General features: G+C 40.0%; 1 protein-coding gene across 1 annotated transcript in view; it reads left to right on the forward strand.

Annotated features, from left to right (window-relative positions):
• Positions 1-6,800: 6,800 nt before the first annotated feature.
• Positions 6,801-20,798, forward strand: part of EMC2 (ER membrane protein complex subunit 2) — a 46,869-nt gene continuing 32,871 nt past the window's right edge. The window contains exons 1-4 of the mRNA XM_074577681.1: positions 6,801-6,942; positions 12,860-12,973; positions 16,356-16,420; positions 20,689-20,774. Of these exons, the coding sequence (XP_074433782.1) occupies positions 6,903-6,942; positions 12,860-12,973; positions 16,356-16,420; positions 20,689-20,774 (305 nt within the window). The 5' untranslated portion in view covers positions 6,801-6,902. The remainder of the gene's footprint in view (positions 6,943-12,859; positions 12,974-16,355; positions 16,421-20,688; positions 20,775-20,798) is intronic.

A 20,798-nucleotide genomic window follows, 5' to 3' on the forward strand; every position in this document is an offset into this window, starting at 1 on the left:
AAAAACTTGCAAATGTCACTTTTTTACAATGGTGAAAGAAAGGAAGAACATCACTGGAGAGAAGAAAGAAGACCCTCAGGAGCTTTGTGTTGAGAACTTTAATGACTCGTACCCTGAGAGAGATTTGCTAAAAGCATTGTTTTCTCTTTCCCATTTTCAGTGGCTGTAGCAAGGCTCAAGCAAGGACAGGAGATACGCCTCTAGGGAGAATTCATCTAACTAAACATAGACATTGTCAATGAAGACATCTGCAGCTGAGCCAGTTCTCTCAATTCCCCTTACAGTTAATGGAAAGAAAGAGTTGCCTGTAGGTTGTGATTTACCTTATTCCTTGGACACCTAGTTTAGGATGAGATGCACCACACAAATGCATAATTTGCTCCACTGATTACAAATTGAACCTGAGATAAATAGCTTCCATATAGACATCTAGTCTGTATGCATTGAAAGTGAAGTGGGATGAACCCTTCTGCTGCTGACTTTTAACATGAACAGTTTCCAAGTAAGGAGTCATATTATTTACAGGCAAAATCACAGCCTTGTTTTGATTAATTTTTTTTTTCCACAAGCTGCAGTCCATTAACACTCATTCATGCAGATTGTAATGATGTATTGTATATTCTTCTTTTTTAAATCTTATGTAACAGCTCTAGTGTGTAACAATGTCATGGTAATTAGAATCACAGTTTAGATTATTATGAGGCATTTTCTGCTTGGCTTGTGCTTTAAAACTGTTATTTCTCTCATTTGGCAGCCATACTGCCAAGGATGTGGCAAGGCGGGGGAGATGTTTAGATCCACTAAAGTTTCTATCCCAAATCAAAGCCAGTGACACCCCAGGAAAGTCATAACCCTTCTTAACTCTGTTTTCATTATGAATCCATGAGAAGACTTCCTCCCTTCCTTGAATTTTTAATTGCAAAATTAGGCAAAGAGGGCAGAAATTGAGACTGCCTGGTACCTCGGGGTGCAGCTGAGGTCGCACTACCAAAAGCATCTGCAGAGAACCTCCCCAGGCGATCTCATGGATCTAGGTTCAGAGCACATCGCTCTGCGCTTGCCTAGGGATACCTATTATTGCAGTGTCCATGTTCTACCAGTGCTCTTCTACAGTCTGCTTCCACCTCCAAAAAGAAGCCCCAGGCTGAAGAAGAACTGGATGAAGCAATGAGTAGATTAGCGTTCAGAGAATCAGCAAGTATCTAATTCAGGTTTTTGTGGCAGGGTATGTAGTCAAGGCATAATTGGCCCTCTAATGAACTCCTTTTGATTCCCAGTTGAGCTGTATCATACGTTTGGTGTACTCATGGCCCTGGTAGAACAAAAATGCAGCTGAGGATACTGCTGCCAATGCTGATGTGTGTTACTACTGTAATGGTGGTGTTCACTGTAGCTCCTCCAGACATGCCCTGTCCTTTGGATACAGACTCTACTTTTCTAACCAGTGACTTGGAGTGTGAGAGCAATTGGTCGGACTGGTAAAAAAGCAGCTAGCTGGCAGTGTGGAAACTCATAAATGTTGGCCAAGCAGGCTTGAACAGTTTGTAAGGAAAATGAGGGGTCAAATGACAAATAACAAGGTATACATTGCCACTAACCTTCTAAGAAGTTAAAGCAGGAGAAGGGGTGGAATACCTAGAAAAATTAATGTTGAAGTTTGACACCTCACAAACCTGCCCTAATTGCAGCAGGACCTGGCAGCATATGTTGTGAGCAGCACCTAAAACAAATGTGTGTGAATACCGAAGAGCGATATGGTTAAAATCAAGAATAAGGAGTTTCAAATTGGACAGTTAGACTGTGCATGAATGGTGGGTAAATCCTTTGTTTTGCTTTAGGAGTTTAGGTCAAGTTACATCAGCTCCCTGTATTTTGATTTTCTCATCTCTAATACTGAAATGAGAAACACATATACAGAGTCTTCTTATTTTTCTCAGTATGAGGAGGAAATGGCATATGAGGTGATGCCTCGCTGAAGGAACAGCATGGAAGTAATTTCTGCTTGTGCTGAAGCAAGTATGGGTTAGCTACCACCGACAAGCCATCACCATCATTTTGTCTTGGCAGGTGTGATAACCAGTCCCTACTTCCGCTACAGTTTACCTTTCTTTTTAAGGGTAGAAACACAAACCCCTATATCCATGAATAAAACATGTTGCCCGACAAAGAGATCATTTCCCCTCCAACTCCCGTGATTGTCCTGACAAAATAATCTCAGAAATATCACAAAAATAATGAGACATAGCTGAACACAAAGAGAGAACTTGGAAAAAGGAACAAAGTTAATAAATAAGGATTGGGGGAAAGCACAGGAGAATTCTTTGTGAGACAGACACAAGAAATAAGAAGACTTTTAAATGGTCAGGATGTCAGGAGGGCGTTTAAAAAACATTCCGAGTGCAGACTTCAGCCCAGGGAGAGCACTGTAATTCCCTTAACTTCAGTACAATTTATTTCGAGTCAGTCAAAAAAGACCCCAAATGTACATGACACAGTACTGCAGCTATGAGGAGATGAGTGAGGGGGCTGGGGGCTGCAGAGGTGAGGGCGGGAGGTGAGGGCTACGAGCAAGCGGGAGACTGACGGGCCCTGCGGGCCTGCTTAAGGAGAACGGGTGCATGCACACTGCGAAGAGAAATGGGATGAAAACAGTGGGATTAGGACAGTAATTTGCGGGCATCACTCTCCCCCGCGCCCAGAACCGCTGGCAAGGGGGGCTGGGGCGGCAAGGCCCGGCTCTGCCCATCTCCCGGCCGGGCTGGCCCCGTTCTCGGCCTCCTTTAAGCTTCTGTAACATATTATTATTAATAATGGATTCTTACATTTAATTAATGCCCACAGGATCTAGTTAAGACTCTACAAAAATTCTTAATTAAGCACACAGAGAGCTGTCTTTGGGAGAGCAGTTTCAAGCTTGTATATACTCAGCTAGTAAATGCTAAAAATGAAGCACATATTACCTTATCATATGAACCCAGGAACTTGGATCTGTGGTGCTTGTTCACTTCACTGCCATTTTAAAATCAGCCTCGGGAGGCTCTCAGGATACAGCTTAGAGCATCAAGCTGTAGAAGAAGTGCTGTTCGACTTGCTTAAGGATTGTTCAAGTTGTCAATTCATCAAGCTGATTTATATTTCTTGTTTTCCCCAGCTTTCCGAAAGTGTCTCCTCTTTGCCTTTATTCGTGGCATGCTGAATGATGTAATTCTGTCCGTGTTCTCTGTTTGTGAGTGTCAATAGCCAGGAAGATTTATAGCTCGAGGATAAAAAACTCCTCCAGCACGGTCTCCTCTTGTCCTTTAATCTGGTAGTCAGAAAAAGGGAACCGATTTTAAATTGCCTGTGAATACCAATGCTGAATTACAAATTCAAAATGTACATATGTTCCAATATATAATAGTTTGGTGCTAGTCAAAATGATAAGGAAGAAACCTCCAAATTTTTCAAGATGAGTTACAAAATTTTTACTTGTTGCTTCTTAATTGTGGTGATGCTGTGATAAAACTTAAGAACATGTTAAAATGTTCTCTTCGCTATATTACTCCTCATGGTAATCTCCTAAAGCAAATTTACTCATTTATTTTCTTGCCTATTTTTTCTTTCATGTTGGGAAATTTTAAACTTGATGTAAGAAAGTATCTGAAGTTCCAATGTTAATAAATGAACGTTGAGTAGGATCAAGCTCAAAGGCAGATACATTAAAGCACAGAGTCCTTAAGTCACGTGATTTAAATTTATTGAATTTCCTGTATTTTTCATCCACTAATTTATCTTTACTGATCTTTATCATCACTACACAAGTTGATAGTATCTGTAAATGCTTCATACATAAAATGAAGTTTGTCCATACTCTTGCACAGTGGGGAGAGTTCATCTTAACAAGCAAATGAACCATTTGGTTCACACAGAAGACAAATGAGCAATTTATTCGTTCACAGCATTCACGGATCCTATAGGTGTACATTATTCCTTGCGCCACGACTGTCATAGAGTTGTTTTCTGCTATCTCCTACCTACTTGAAGGATGCCACCATTGTTACACTACTAAACTAACCCCAACAGGTTCTGGAACCCCAAATAGGTTCTAGATCTTATTAGGTGGTGAGCCCAAATATCTCTATATGTCCCATATCTCATGCACAGGACACAGACTTTCATGCCTTGCTGTATTGATAAGCTGTAAATAAAATTACTATGTTCTTCTTCCTTGGTAGGTGTCACTTCTCTGAACCATAATTCTGAATTAATTATTATTGAACTGACTGATGGGTTTCACAATAAAAGAGAAAGGTCTTTTAATAGGAAACCAAGTGAAAAAGGGTATTTGTTAATTTATTTTTTTTTCAATTGGTAATATGTAGAACTAGCTGTGACACCCACAAAAAGCTTTCTGCATTTTTAAATAGTCCCCTAAAAACACCTTGCATTTACCATTATTAGCTGAGATTTGAATCGCTACCTTTCTGGTTGGTTCCCGCAGAAGTGGCACAAGAGCAGAACATGACAGAGCCAGAAAAGAGATTTCATATGACTACTGCTTTTTTACAGCATTTTAAGCTTTATTAGCAAAACACTTTCAACTTTGAATTAAGTGATGGAGCTCCTTGGCATTAGAAAACAGCTTTCAAAACCACTGTTATAGTTTCCAAGAAGAAAAAGCTTCATACCAAAACCATGTCTGTTTCCAACTACAACAGTATCTGGCATAACGGGATATTGTAACAATAATTCCCAGCTCTTGGTGAGTGTGGATGGTTTTCTCTTCCACAGTAAGAGCAAAGGAATGTGATTTTAGGCAAGTTGGTCTCAACTACATCCAAAAAAGGCAGCAGGCAACACTTACAGAGCATAACTTCAGGATCCAGTCTCCTCTTACAGCACAGGTGGAGGGCTGCATGTCTTAGGAACCAACTCAACGTAACCGGGGAGCTGTCTAAATCTAGCCAGCAGAGAGGTCAGTTATTGCCAAGAACAGGAACTGGATCGAGCGCCCATGAGGTACTGTCTCCTGCCGAGACAGAACGTTGTGGACAGGTGCAGAAGCACAGAGCGAGGCGTCCAGGGAGCCCACAGCCCGAACCCCTCCCAAACACTTTAAACACACATTTCTCAAATTTCAGTTCCTTCAGCATTAGGTGGCAGCTGACAGAGCTTTTAAAAGGATCAAAATTTTGGATTTATTTGCTTAAAAAGTTCTGTCTGTGTCTCACATTAGGCATTACAGCCAGCTCAGCAATCCAGCAGAACTGAACTGTGCAAGCTAATGTCTCATTTTACCTCGGCTATTTCAGTGTTACTCTGTAATGTGCAGAGCAGGTGTGTGCTAAATCCCTTATGGATCTGACATGTAACTATTCTGCATTCATTCATTTACCTGTAAAACAGGAGCGATAGCTCCCTACCCATAGGAATACAATGAGAATAAATACATAAATGCTTTTGGAAGTGTTCAGATAATACAGACACTGGCATTGTAAAATCAGCTGGAATTACAGCTGTGCTATACAAAGTCTAAACTATTCAGTGCCTTAGAAGATCAAAAACCACTTTTGAGGGAAGAAAAAGTAGGCATACAGAGTTTTTCTAGACCACCATTTGAATTCCAGTTGAGGCCTTTTAACTGTTGAAGTCATTACATGTAATTACACTGTAGATTGCATTAAGAATTAGTATTTTATTCTAGTTCAGAGGAGGCAACACAATAAATGCAGAAACAGTTTTCTTGATACAAGGGTGTATTTGTTGATGGAGCTGGGGGATTAATTTTGTGTATGGAGTCTGAGGCATTTCCCAGAGAGATCTTGACAGAGTTGAATGTCAGACAAATAAGTTCCTGGTGTGGTGGTTCACTGCACATGGGGTGGCTGGAGCAAACACAGAGAAACAGATCGTTCACAGAATCATAGAACAGTTAAGAGTTGGAAGGGACCTTAGATATCACCTAGCTGCAACCCCCTTGCTATGGGCAGGGACACCTCCCACTAGACCAGGCTGCTCAAAGCCCCATCCAGCCTGGCCTTGAACACTTCCAGGGATGGGGCATCCACAGCTTCTCTGGGAAACCTGGTCCAATATCTCATCACCCTCACAGTGAAAAATTCTTTCCCAATACCTAATCTAAACCTAACCTCTTCCAGTTTGAAGCCATTACCTCTCATCCTATCCCTACGTGCCTTTGTAAAAAGTCCCTCCCATCTTTTTTATAGGCCCCCTTCAGATTCTGGAGGGCTGCTGTAAGGTCTCCCCTGAGGCTTCTCTTCTCCAGGCTGAACAACTCTCCCAGCCTGTCCTCACAGGGGAGGTGTTCCAGCCCTCTGGTCATCTTCATGGCCATCATCCTTGATGGTTCACCTCATCTCCACACGGAGCCAGGGCGCATAAACACACTGGCCGTTCACTGGCTGAAAGGAAACCAAAGCGGGCGCCTCCTCAGGCAGTGCGTATTCACTTTGTACACCATGCGAACTGGAAGCGGATTATAAAATAAAAGGAGTTCATGTGCAGCCCTTAGTGCCATCTCCGGTTCGGGCTAAGCCAGCAGCGACTCTACGCTTTAATTCAGCTACGCCATGACCAGCGCCGGGTGCCAGGGCAAAGGCGATCGCTCGTCTCCCCTGCCCACCGCGCTCCCGAGGCAAAGGCAGATCAGACAAACCCCAAACCCACGGCGGCACCAGCGCCAGATTTTTAACGCTCCGTCCCTCCCTACCCGGTTCCTCGGGGGCCCGGCTCCAGCCGGGCGGGCCGACTCCTGCTGGCCCCGCCGCGGAGGGCCGGCCCCGGGCGCCGCCGGGCCGCAGCGCCGGGCGGGCCCCGCCGCGGGACACCGCCCTCCCGCTCTCCTTCCCCGCCAATGACGGCCCGCGGCGTCACGGTGGCGCGTCACGGGGGCGGCCGCCAAGATGGCGAAGGTGTCGGAGATGTACGACGTGACTTGGGAAGGTAACGCCGCCGCCACGACCGACCCCCGGGCGCAGGGCGTGGGCGGCGGGTACGGGGCAGGCCGGCGGCGGTGGTGCCCTGGCGGGGCCGGGGCGAGGGGCCGGCGGTTGGGGCCCCTCGGGCTGCGGGTGGCCCGGCACAAGAGGGGCGGAGTTGGCGAGCCGCGGTTACCCCCTGCCGCCGGCTGGTCGCCGCCCGGAGAGCGGAGAGGCCCCGGTGCCCGCCCCGGTGTGAGGCTCCCTGCCGGCGTGCCCTCCCCAGGCACCGGTGCCGTCCGCGGTCTTCCCGCCGGTGCCACCTTTCCCATAGGTCCCCTTGAAGTACTCGAAGGCCGCTATAAGGTCTCCCCAGAGCGTTCTCCAGGCTGAACAACCCCAACTCTCTCAGCCTTCTCTCCCTCATAGTAGAAGTGCTCCAGCTCTCTCATCATCTTCGTGGCACTCCTCAGGACTCACTCCAGCAGGTCCATGTCCTTCTTATGTTGGGGTCCTGAGAGCTGGACGCAGTACTCCAGGTGGGGTCTCACCAGAGCAGAGCAGAGGGGCAGAATCACCTCTCTGGATCTGCCGGCCACGCTTCTTTTGATTCAGCCCAGGATGTGGTTGGCTTTCTGGGCTGCGAGTGCACATTACCGGCTCGTGTTGAGCTTCTCAACCAACACCTCCAAGTCCTTCTCCTCAGGGCTACTCTCAGTCCATTCTCCCCCCCAGCCTGTATTTGTGCTTGAGATTGCCATGACCCAGGTGCAGGACATTGTACTTGGCCTTGTTGAATTTCATGAGGTTAATATGGGCCCACCTCTCAATAGCCTCCATATTTTCCTTCCAATAATTTTGATTGACGTTTGTGGAATTATGCTAGGTACATAGTTTTGCATATGGGTATGCTGAATAAGAAAATTTTGGGCAGTAGTTGGGGAGTTTTGTCCTATCAATTTCTAAGCTGGTATTTTCCAGTTTACATCCAAATGAAAGACTTGGAGTGTAAGGGAAAACCTTGAAGCTCTGCCTTGGTACAAGCATCTGTCTGCGCTTCAGAAGCACACATTTGAAAAATTATATGTATTTTTCTTCTATTGTAAGAGATACAAAGTAGAATAAAAACGAACAGATTCCTGCGACAGACTGTACAAAGGCTCTTCTTGGAGAAGGCGGCTCTTCTCTTTACTCCATGTGTGCTCTAACAAATCCCTGTTGCGATGAGGCTTTTCATGAGCGGGGTGATCTCAGCAGCAGAGCTTGAATACAGCTCTAGGGATTGAATGTAGCTTACCTTGAATTTGTCTAAAACACTTAATTTCTATGAAACCAGGTGTGTGGTTGGTATTAATCTGAAAAATGGCCTTTGTATACTCAGTCCTTTCTAAACAAGATGCTTTTTACTTACATGTTGCTCAAAGGTGAAAGTGTGATTGGAGGTCAGGGAAGAAGAATAACTTGAGACAGATGAAAATCCAGTTTGTACCTTGCTTCGCTTTTGACTCAGGTTCTTTAGGACAAAGGTGGGAGTTTAACAATTGTACGTTAGGTAAATGCATTACACAGGTGGAAGGAAACACAAGTGAAAATAACTCTGATTTCCACTCTTGGAGATGTTGTCTTTATTTTTTCTTTCTTTACTTTGTCTGCAGCTGTGTCTTGAGCTTTAAAGTGTATTTTTAAACCAGTGGAGCAGGAAAACCTCTAATTTAACTTCAGGATCTTGATCAGTGGACTTAGATGATCCAAACATGGCTTCAGGGTGCTGTTGTATTAAAAGAAATGCTTATCTGTGGATATGCATCATATATTTTACGGCTTTCTTATTTGAGACTAAGGTGATATGTTCCTCCTTTTTTTTGCCACTGTTGCTAATTATCCTGTAAAAAATGATATTGTCTTTTCTGCTTCCTTTGTATTTACAGGAATTAGAAACTATGTGGAGTGACAGGGAGCCAAGAATTGCAAGTTTGGCAAAGAAGCGTGATCGTAGGATCATAGAATGTGTTGGGTTAGAAGGGACCATCTAGTCCAACCCCCCTGCAGTAAGCAGGGACATCTTCAACTAGATCAGGTTGCTCAGAGCCTCATCAAGCCTGGCCTTGAATGTCTCCAGGGACGGGGCCTCCACCACCTCTCTGGGCATCCTGCTCCAGTGTCTCACCACCCTCATTGTAAAGAATTTCTTCCTAATGCTAAAGTCTAATCTAAACCTACCCTGCTCTAGTTTAAAACCATTGCCCCTCCTCCTGTCGCTACCTGCCCTTGCGAACAGCCTCTCCCCAGCTTTCCTGTAGGCTCCCTTCAGGTACTGGAAGGCCCCTGTAAGGTCTCCCTGGAGCCTTCTCTTCTCCAGACTGAACAACCCCAGCTCTCTCAGCCTGTCTTCATAGGCAAGGTGCTCCAGCCCTCTGATAATCTTCGTGGCCCTCCTCTGGACCCACTCCAACAGGTCCATGTCCTTCTTCTAGTAGTAGTGATGTAGTAGTTCAGCACGTCAGTCACAACTGGCGATGTGGAACCTCTTAAGCCCTGTAGAACTTTATGGAGGCTGTTCATAAATATTTAACATGGTTTCAGTGATACACTGATTTGGCCTGTGAGTGGAAACATTTAAGGGGGGGAAAAAAAAAAAAGAACACACCTATATAACTTCACTTTAGGAGCAGGTTTTGTAGCACGCAGGTTAGCTTGTGTGTGCAGAATTAGCGTGATCTTCAAATGAGAAGGAGTCATGATAGTCAAGAACTAGTAAAATGACCATTATCTTTCACAGAAAGCTTGTCTGACATACTGTCAGAATTGGACAAAATAAACCAGGTTTTCTTTTCTTTCTCTACCTTGCACAGAAGCATAGTAGTGCTAACATCTCAAACCCAGCTGAAATGAAGCAGTGACTTTTGGCTAGTTATAGACAGGCTTTCTGGAGATCTTTGGATGCTGTCATGGCAATTCTTGTTCTGGTCAATAATGCTTCTTCACTGGATATCAAAACCAAAAAAAGGCCAAGGATGGCATATTCTCTTAAGTAGATTTCTTTTAATATAAGTTGAAAACAAGTGCAAAGAATATTTTGGAAGAGTTGGAATAGCTCATGATGACTGTTGCTTAAATTACTTAAGTTTTATGGATCATTAAATTAGTATTGCTGCTTAAGTAGTGGCATACTATGAGTTTTTGTTACATGCTTGTGCAAGAGTTTTTTCAAGGAATTATTTGTGAGTTTTGAAAATGTCATAAAATGCTTTATAAGGTGAAATTTAATATTCTGTACATCCGAGGCCATTTTCCTGCAAATATATGTATTGGGGAACATCATATATAACAAAGAAAATCACAAATGAATTTTAAAAGTGAACACATCTATCTTTACTGTCTCTAGTTCTTAGAGTTCACTTTAGATGACAAAATTGTTTCCTTCCTATGCCTTAGAAACTGAATTCACATTTACTTTGTATGGAAAGGGCCTAGGAGATAGAAAACAGTCTTAACATTTTGTCTCTATTGTAATCTGTGTGCAATTAAATGTCAGTGTGATGTTTCTGTTGTGTTCCATGCTGTGTTTGCTTACTTTTAGGTATTCCTAATTTTTAGTTGTAATCAAAGGGACAGATTGGTTTACTCTGGATTTATGGGATTACACAGGCAAAGGTGAGATGCTTCAGTTTTTGTTGGGGCCACTCTGAAAGCCGAGTTGTTAGGGTTCAAGGCAGCATCCACAGCACCCAGAGCTCTGCCTGTACCTGCTGAGTACTGGACAGGTGTCAGGGTGAGAATAAGGGGTCTAGAGACCTGCAGGGAGCAGTAACCAGGCCATCACACTCCCTCTGCATTTAGGTGAGCTTGTTGAACTGGTGGATTGGTGGGTTTTTTGGTTTGATTCATATTTTGTAAGGTGAGGGTGGGTAGAGCTGAGGTGTGGTAGAAGATTTGGTGTCTGTAACAGAAGAACAATATACCAATGGGAGGTCGGTTGCACCAGGGGAGGTTTAGATTGGATATTAGGAAAAATTTCTTCACCGAAAGAGTTATCAAACATTGGAACAGGCTGCCCAGGGAAGTGATGTAATCACCATCCCTGGAGGTATTTAAAAGACAAGTAGACGTGGTGCTGAGGAACATGATTTAGTGGTGGTTTTGTCAGTGTTAGGCTAATGGTTGGACTCCATGATCTTAAAGGTTCCTTCCAACCTAGACAATTCTATGAAATGAGCTCTAGAAATGTAATGGTTATGGCGTCCCTGAGTGACTGCTGGTGGTAGTAGCTGTTACGTGTCAAGGGATCATTTTGGGGTACACAATCTATGTCTCTACTAATAGGGGTAACTTCCTTCATTTCGTCAGGTGCTTTTAGATATCAAGGACTTGAAAACTATGATCCAACTAAACAATCAAGGTATAAGTAATTATGAAAGGATTACTTCATATCAGGTTTCTCAGGCCAAATTAACTGACGCCTTAACAGACGCAAAAAGAAAACACGGGTTATTTCCTTTGGCTTCCTGTAGACTGCTTGCATATTTTTAGGGAATAACAAACATTGTGGCAAGTGTGTCTGCTCCTTTGAACTTGTAATGTTTTGATTTATATGTGCAAAGCTTGCTAATTTGAGAGAATCTAAGACTAAACCAAATCTATCAGTTGCTCTGGACCAGCCTATATACATGACAGGAGTGATTGTAATTAAAACTAGAGATTTCTCTAACTTTTTTTTTTTCCCCCCAAATCCTTGATTGCCATTGGCCAGACTTGTATTATGTGCTGTATGTAGATTTGCCTCCAAGACTTAAATTATTACTGGCTGACTCTTTTGATAGCTTTCGTAGTAAAAAACTCATTGACAACATTGTAAAAAGCCTTGCGTAAGTTTTACTGCAGTTTTTAGCATTTTCTTTTTTCTGCCTCTTGCTTAAAAGTCAGTATTTCTAAAACTAATGAGCCTCTTCGTAGATTCACTTGAATGAGAACATTTATTTTTACTTGTTTTTTGGTCATCAGCTGATATACTGTTCTCTGTCCTGCAGTTTTTTTTCTGTTACTGTAAATGCACTACTTGGGTGACGAATGGTAGAAGTGCGTTCTGTTATACATAATTCAGATACTGTTCTGTTTGGAATCACACTGCAATGGAGGCATTGATAATTTCCAAGTAAATGAGTAGGTAGAAATCAGACAGCTTATTTATTTTTATGGGTTTAGCTTGTCAGCTTTTGTGAATGTTTGTGTTCGCTCACATTCTTGCTGTTTAACTTTGAATTTCCAAGGGGCATCATGTGTCTAGAACCATTTAACTTTACCCATGCATATGAAATATAACCCTCTAGTGGTTTTGGTTGAATTTCAAAATACAAAATGTAGCACAATAAGAGTCTTATGAGCTATCCAAGATCTCTTCAGGTAGATGGAGGAAAGTTCGGTGCTTAATTTTTACTGCCGGTTATGTTAACTATGCATTTAGAAGTGCAAGAAAACCTGTCAGTGTTTAGATCTATTGTTGTTTTTCCAGATGGTGTAAAGATTAAAAAAAATATTTGCAACAGTTGTCATGGTTCCTTTGTATTAGTAAATCCACTATCTATTAATGAAAACTATTTTCCATAAGTTTTCTCAAAATTTGTTCTTGTATATGGAACATCTACATGTATATAAATGTATATGTGTATATAAAAATCACATTCTTAGCAATTTCCTGATCTAGAGGATAAATAAAACCTAGGCTAGGTAGTGCTCTCCAGCTGACTTTATGAATTAAAGCCTGCTCTCTTGGAGATCTGATTTATACCAAATGTACTCTTAAAACAAAAATCCTAGATTTTTAGATCTATTGTTCCCTAAACCCATTCTTCATATGCATATTTTCCGAAAATAAAATTCAAATTCCCTTAATATCTGGAAATCTCAATATTTTCTTTATGTTTTTTTCTCTTCTTTGCCCCCAGATATGCGTGACAAAATGAGGAAATGGAGGGAAGAAAACTACCGAAACAGTGAACAGATAGTGGATGTTGGAGAAGAGTTAATTAATGAATACGCATCTAAACTTGGAGATGACAGTAAGTAAACAATCATTATTTTTAAAACTTCCATTATCTGATTTTGTTTTCTCTTTTCAGCCTCTATTTTATACTTCTGTGTTGCCTTTCTGTATCTGCTGATGTTGATGAAATATATATTAGTCTAATAGGCTGACAGAATTCCTAGATTTTATTTCTTTCACAAATATGGGCTGCAGTGGAAAAATTACTTACTAGAACTGTTAGTTTGCTTGATTAGTAGTTAGACCATTAAGTGAAAACTTAGCTTGAAACTTTTACCTAGCTGTCATTTGACTGATTTTCTGTTCTTCAGCACTGCAACAAAAATTGAAAAATAGCTTTTTGTAACAGAGAAAGCTATTCCTTAATCAAGTCATACACACTGCAGAAATTAATATTCAGGCTGGTTTTATTATCAACATTACATTTGTGATATTATAGTTGAAGGTAAGTCTTAAGTTTCCACTATTTATGAAATCATTATTTTCAGGACATTTTAACTACCTTATAGTAATTTCAGTAGGCAAAAGGTTGGATGTAACATTTCATACTAAAAGAGGATTGTTTAGAAAAGTGTCACAATACAATAGCACTCTTTACTATAATCATAAAATAAAACAAAGTATAACAAAATGCTAGCAAGATTGTATAGGTTTACATATTAATCTCAAACAGGTTTTTATTTTAATGCTTATTCTTCTTTCTTTTTCCCTTTTTTATAATTCAGGTAATTTAATATAGACATCCTTTAATACATTTTTCTTGTAGTTCTTTCATTTTATTAACTGGTGTTACATACTCACAAGTGGATTTTAGCAGCCACAGCAGTACATTGTATTTACTAATAAAAGTTACAGTATTGCATATGATTAACTTTGTTCAGTTAGTTTAGTAAGTTAACTTTAATTTCAAATACCTAATTTCATACAGTGTTCCAGGAATTCAAATCCAGAAAATCCAGAAATTAAATTCAGAAAGAGACTTTGCCTCCCTTTCTTGTCAGGTGTAGTCAGGTGAGGAATCTTTCAGTATTGGCTTTGGGGTCCTGCAGATAGGATTTGTTTTATATCGATGCTCTGCTCTGGTTCAGTCTTGTACCCTCTGAGCTGTAGTTTTCTTACTGGAGTTCTTTCCATTTTATGGAACTCGGCCACTGCAGATGATGGACTTTTTTGGATATAAATACATGGATAATCTACCCAAAGTATTGTATATTGATATGCGCAGCAGTGTGTCATGACGGGCGCTTGGAGATTCAGTGCCTGAAGCAGATACTGCACCATGAGAGGGTCTTGCACTGTAACTGTGAGGAACATGCTTGGATTTAGCCTGCATGCGCAGGCTTAATTCACCCACCTGCAAGATAGTTGTCTTAGGTTCCCTCTACTTCAGAAGAACTTTGAGAACTAACCTTGATTTTACTTTCTTTTACCATGTTGCTAGTAATTTGAGAACTATATTTTAGTAAGAAATTGTTGAGCAGCTTAATACTCCTCTCACATCTTACTGATGCCTTTCTGAAATGTTGTTCTCAGTAATACAGGCTGAGTCATTCCTTTCTTTTTTTCAGTGTTGTCGTTTTCAAGATTTATGCGTTTTATTCTTTCATAAACTTGGCATTCAGGATTCATTAGATAAATTAGCTGCAATGTTCCTGAGGTTCTTAGCAACAGCACAGAAGAATCTGAAATTTATTTACATATTTCCATCCTGTTTAATTTTTATTTTTAAAAGTGGTATCAGAATGGCAACTATATATGGTTTTAAAATCAACCAAACAAAAAACAACCACCAACCCCCCCCCCCCCAAACACATATAGTAGACCTAGAATTCTTTCATGGGTAGTGACAGAAGGTGAATGAGTTGTATATGATGGGTGTTAGTCTTGTTGCTTTGTGTGTTTTCAGAAAATACCTGAATATTACAATGGCTAATTTCAGAATGCGTATAGAAGGGAACATAGTGAATGCAATGGGGTAGATTATTTGGTATCTTTGTAACTTGCCTCCTCAAGCAGAAGACATCCAGTGTAATTGGAGAACAAAAAATATTATTAGTGTTTTTAAAATAAAAATAACTTGTTGAATATTCAGTCTAAGGGGTGGGGATACTATTATCCACACCATAATTTTAATGAAAAGTTGGGATTTTTTTATGGACAACCAGTATCCAAAGCTGTAGCGTTGGACTTCAAAGTGGAGAAATAAGACCTTTGGCGTTTTTGGGGGTCTTTTTTAAGCTTGAACAAGAAAGCCCTAGTACAGATTAGAAAAAGTCATAAGTCTGGACTGGATACTTGATTCTCTTGCAAGTGTTCTCTTACCTAATATCTGACACTAACATGTGCTAGAGTTAGAGTATCAAAGTAGAGGTTTGATTGAACAGGGAGAGCAATTTCATAAACTATAAAAGTATCTTCTTCTTGTGTTCAGAATTTTTTTTAAAAACATAATACATAATTTAATTCATAGGTATATGTTACCTGTGTTTTGTCCGTATCTATGTATGTATTTTTACATTCATGGAAAAAATGTATATGTTATATAATAAAAATAGAATATATGGCTTAAAAATAGTTCCAATGGGGAAGAGAGGTTACAGGCAAATTAATGCCTGTTTCTCTTCTCTTGTATACTTAGGAAAAAATAGTGATTTCTTTAAAAAATATTGGAAATTTGTATCATAGAAACTATTTTTAAAAGTAAGAGGGCCTTTGTTATTTTTATTTTTTTATTATGATTTTATATTTTTATTTTGGGAGACATTTGCTTCTGTTTCAGTTCTATGAAATTTTGGGTGCACCTGATTGGATTTACATGAGTTCAAAACACTTTGTACTTCTAATACTCGCATTACATGTTTCCCTCTGCTATAACCTCTCTTCTCTGCAGCTTGTGTAGCTAGACCGTTAAGTTCTTTACGTTCAAGACCTAAGTAGGGCTAGAACAGGAATACTGTAATCTGTTTGATTGAGAGATATTGTTCAAATCCAGGAAGAAGGCAACATTTGTAGGACTTCAGCAGTGATACGGTTAAGGGAAATTTGGGGTTTTTTCCAGCCTAAATGGCTGTTCTCCAGGTCTGATCAGAGAGCAAGCCCAAGTGGGGATCTGTTTAGAAGACTGAAGCTATAATCTTAGGAAAAGCAGAGAATTAGAGCTTTTTTTACCTTTCAAGATGTCAAAAGGTACTTTGTTACTAAAAGCAATAAAATTGCTTAAATGCGTTTTTAATTAATTCCAGCAGTTTCTTAAAATGTCCCTGTTTCAGTAGTGATCCACAGGAGTAGAAGGGGAAAAATATGCAGACAGAATTCATTAATCTTATTTACATTGTAGGTGTTTCCCATTATCTTAAAAAAAATCAATTATCTGCATTTAATGTCTCTTTTGTGTCTAGTTTGGATAATATATGAACAGGTGATGATTGCTGCTCTGGACTGCAGTCGAGATGATTTGGCATTGGTAAGTGTTCAAGTTTACCTCAAACCTTAAGTTTTCTTCCTTGGTATCTCTTCCAGATAGTTCTTTGGACATTTATAGGGTATTCTGTACTCCATAGCTTGGACTTGTAGAATATCTATCAAGAAATGCGCTGCTGGGAAGAAACCACCTCCACCCACCTTCTCTAATGTGTGACTTTTGTTTAGACAGATCATGTCTCTTCCAATAGCCATGAAAATATTTACAGCTACTCTGGTATGGGCTAAATGTCAAGAATAATATTGAAGTTGCCAAATTGTACAGAGAGTGTTTGTTTATTGAAAAACTCTCAAATCATATTGGTTTTTTGAATGTTTTGAGGTAAAATGTCCTGTCATGCATAATGTATTATATGTCATGTTGGCTATCATCAAAGAAAGCCATTGACATACTGGAGCGAGTCTTCAAGATGAATAAGGAACTGGACTGCATAATGTATACGGAAAGGCTGAGAGATCTGGGTTTGTTAAGTTTTGAGAAAGCTAAGAAGGGATTTTTATTGCTATATTTGAACATGTACTAATGGGAAGGTATAAAGAAGGTGGAGGCAGATTTTTGTAGATGTGCAGAAAAAAACAAGGGAGAGAGACATAAGCTGCAACGAAGGAAATTCTAATCAGGACAAGTGGCACAGAGAAGCTGTGGAATCTCCATTGGAGATGCTCAGAAATGGATTGGGATATGGCCCTGCACTCACTTGGAAGCTGGTTCTGTTTTCAGTGGGGATTGGGAGCAGGCAACCTCCAAAGGTCCCTTGCAATCCAAATTATTCAGTGATGCTTGATAAAAATATTGTTAATGGATATCTGGGTTTAGTCAATTTGTATGCAAATTTATTTGAATTATACAGATAACAATTTAGATAAAATGAGTTTTATTTAGAACCGTAACACCTGTTCACTAGATTCAAAATGGAAAAACACCAAAACAAACAAAAAAACCCCCATCTTAGCTAATCTTTTAAAGGCAGCAACTGAAGAAGGCAAAAGTGTGTTTTGCAGGCAGATTTTAATAATTTCATCCCTTCTTCACAGAACGCTGGGGAAAAAAACCCATGAGCTTGTCTTGTGCCCTGAAAACCAGCAAGCTTGAGCTCATTCTAAATAAAAAGAAAGATATTTTCAGGAGTCCAGGTCTTTCATAGAGATTACTCTTCCAGTGCCTTGTTCTCTGTCAGATGGCAAAATGTCCCATAAAGTCTTTGAGCTTCATGTGATTTCATTTGGGTGAAACTTAATGGTGTGTGATATACAAGGGGTCAGACCAGAGGATGTAGGTGGTAAAAGGGCAATTTGAAAGTAGGCAGAACTTGACAAGTTTATCTTGCATCCCATACGTATATGGTAAAAAGGAGTACACTGGAAAATACAGCGCAACGTGCTGAACTTGTCCTGAACCCCCTGAACTTCCCTGTCTTTTGTTCCTCAGAAGAAAATACTGTTGTAGTATAGCTATGTCTTTGAACAAAACCAAATAGACTTACTGATTAAATATATTTCTCTTTTCTGATGTATATCTAAAACAATTTTGGTCTTTAATTTCAGGGTCTTTTTAGGAAGACTTTCCCAAAATTGTTGAGGGAGCCAGTGTTGAAAGATCAGTTGTGAAACACTATTTATTTTTACTAAGCCTGGCAAGGATTTTAAATTGCAGTTTCTGTGCCCTCTAAGGAATATTGCTTGAGATGAGGGAGTACAACATTTTATAATGAAGCTCAGAAAGAAAGTTAAAAGCTTAAAGGGAAACTTAGTTGTTTTTTTATTTTTTTAAATTTGGTGGACTTATAATAAAGAAGTAGTTACTTCAAACAAGTCAATGTTGTATGTGGCTTTTTGCTACAGCTGTAGTCCCAAAGCAGACAAACAGCTTTGGAACTTCTGTGTTTTAACAGTGAGCTTTTGACAGCTGTGATGCATTTTGCTTAAGGGGATAGGTCTCATCTGCTCCAAATGAGGAGGCTGGGATGGTTTTCAGAGTCGTTTATCTGACTTTTGTTTTTTCTTTTTCTTTCCTCTTTTTATTGCTGTTGTCCTCTGTCCTGCACAAGAAGGCTGTGCGTAAGGCATGTCCCTGCTGCAGTCAACCGGTTCTGCCACATGCGTGTTTTAGTGAAATGACCTACTCTTGGCAGGCCCTTGCAGCTTTACATGCTGAAGTCCAGGTTTATATTTCTTTGTCTTTGTCAGACATTTAAAATTAAAAACTGATGTGATTAGAAAGCAAATTAACTGCAAATTAAAGTTTCACATACAAATGAGATTTACCATTGTAATTGCTTTCTGAGAGAATCTCAACAGTAGATTATTGATATAGTGCAGAACCAGTCCTCAGTAACTTAATTGATTATGGGGATTACAGGTTACGTTTAAAAACAGGACATTCAGTGCTGCCGAGCCCGGAACCTTTTGAAGATATAGCTAGTTGAGTTTATTCATGCACTTTTGTGTTCAAAAGTGTTGCACTGAGTTGTTCGTGACTGTCTCACAGCTTTTCATGTCACTTTATTGTGTCTGATGTCTTACTCTACAGGAGTTTATTTTGGACTTGTGGCTGCTGTATTTGGTTTAATAATAATAGTGTCATCAGATCTAATGTGAACAATTCTGATCTTGTAGTACTTCTGCACTTGAGTGCTATTTCATCAACTCTTTTATATCACCGATGGGGTTTTTCTAGATGTAAAAGTCCATCTGCAGATTGTGGAGTTTAGTATTATTGCAAATGTTCCAATTTTTGACATTCAAAATTCTACTGGAGAAAAGCAGCGCGTGTTTTTATGCTGAAAATCACTGTCCTTTGGGATTCCCAGATCACTGGGCCATGGGGTGGATTTATTGCCTGCAAATGTTCTTTTTAAAATCTAGATTGATTGTATTGTAAAAGCTGGAGTGAAACTACTTTTTTGAAGTTTTATATAAGTTTTCCTGTCTCTTAAGAATGTACACAGGTTAGTTCAGACATCATGTAGCATGCTGCTAAGTACATGTATGACATTTATTAATTTATGACAGTTTGTTGTCCAGAGCAGCAGCAGTTCACCTAGACATCACTCAAAGTGCCAGTAAACTGTTCTGTACTAAACCAGAGTCTTGCTATGTGAAATTTTTGCCGTTGAGATCTTGGTTCATTGGAAACTAAGGTGATCATGATGAAAATAGTCTGTGCTTAACATTTCTGCTTTAGTTACAGTTTCCTTTCTCTCTTCCTTCTCTATTTTTTGCATCTGCGAGAGAGATGAATATTTCTCTTTGCTGTGCTCTAGCAACCTCTTTATCTACAGAAACAGAGAGGGAACCTACTAATTTTTACTGATTTGCTTCTGTAGTTTTCCTTTGAGCAGTGGATGTGATGAGGTGGAACAGATTATGTAGATATTCTCTGCTAGAACCTTAGGCCTGAAAAACAAGTTTATAAGCTGTGTTGTATGAATAAATGCCTGGAAAAGGAGGGTTCTGTGTGAAGCTTTTAATGCGATTCAAACCACTGGTCTTTTTCAGAGCCTGGGGACTGTCCTGCCTCCCACCGTAATGAGTCAGCTACAAACTTTGCAATGCTATCTAGCCGCATTCATGATACGGTTAGAGTTAGTTTGCTCTGGGGAAGTTGTGACTCAGTCCCTCTACCAAACGTCCTTTTTTGCTAATCCAGAGAAATCTGCCTGTGATGAATTCCTTTTATCTAGTCCAGGTGTCTCATTGATTTCAGGAGTTAGAAGCTATGCCTCTTCTGCCAGCAGGCTCAGCCCAAGCCAGTGACAAACATTTTCTTTGGATTTCAAAGTTTTATTTTAAAAATAAACATAGAGCATAATATTAACATAGTTTGTTCCATTGTGAGATATCCATTTATTAAAGAAGTATCACATAAGCTCTTACCATCTTTATTTTGTTTTTTTTACTGTCTTGTGTTCTTATGAGGCAACTAAGTAGACTTCAAGTTTTAATCGTATCAGAAGTGTTTTAGTAGGTGAGTTTAATTTCCTAGACAAATAACTATTTCCAAGAAGGCCTGACGATCTAATGACCTGTATGGAAGATATTTCTTAGAATTAGTTTTCTATCAAAGTTTCTGTTTCTGAGCTTCTCTTTATCAATGCATTTTATTGCTTATATCAAAATTTGATATTTGCTTTTACTCAGAAGTGCTGTTTCAGGTTGTTGAATCCATCAGCCAAAGACTTTTTCTTTTTTCTTCCAGCTTCTGTGTAGGTAATTGTATTAACAACAGTATTTTTGGTTTTATTTGTATAGTTTTGCCTTCAGGAACTAAGGCGGCAGTTCCCTGGGAGCCACAGAGTTAAACGATTAACTGGAATGAGATTTGAAGCTATGGAAAGGTAAAACCTGAATTTAAAAATTGT

Source organism: Larus michahellis, chromosome 2, assembly GCF_964199755.1.
Source record: "Larus michahellis chromosome 2, bLarMic1.1, whole genome shotgun sequence".
NCBI lineage: Eukaryota > Metazoa > Chordata > Aves > Charadriiformes > Laridae > Larus > Larus michahellis.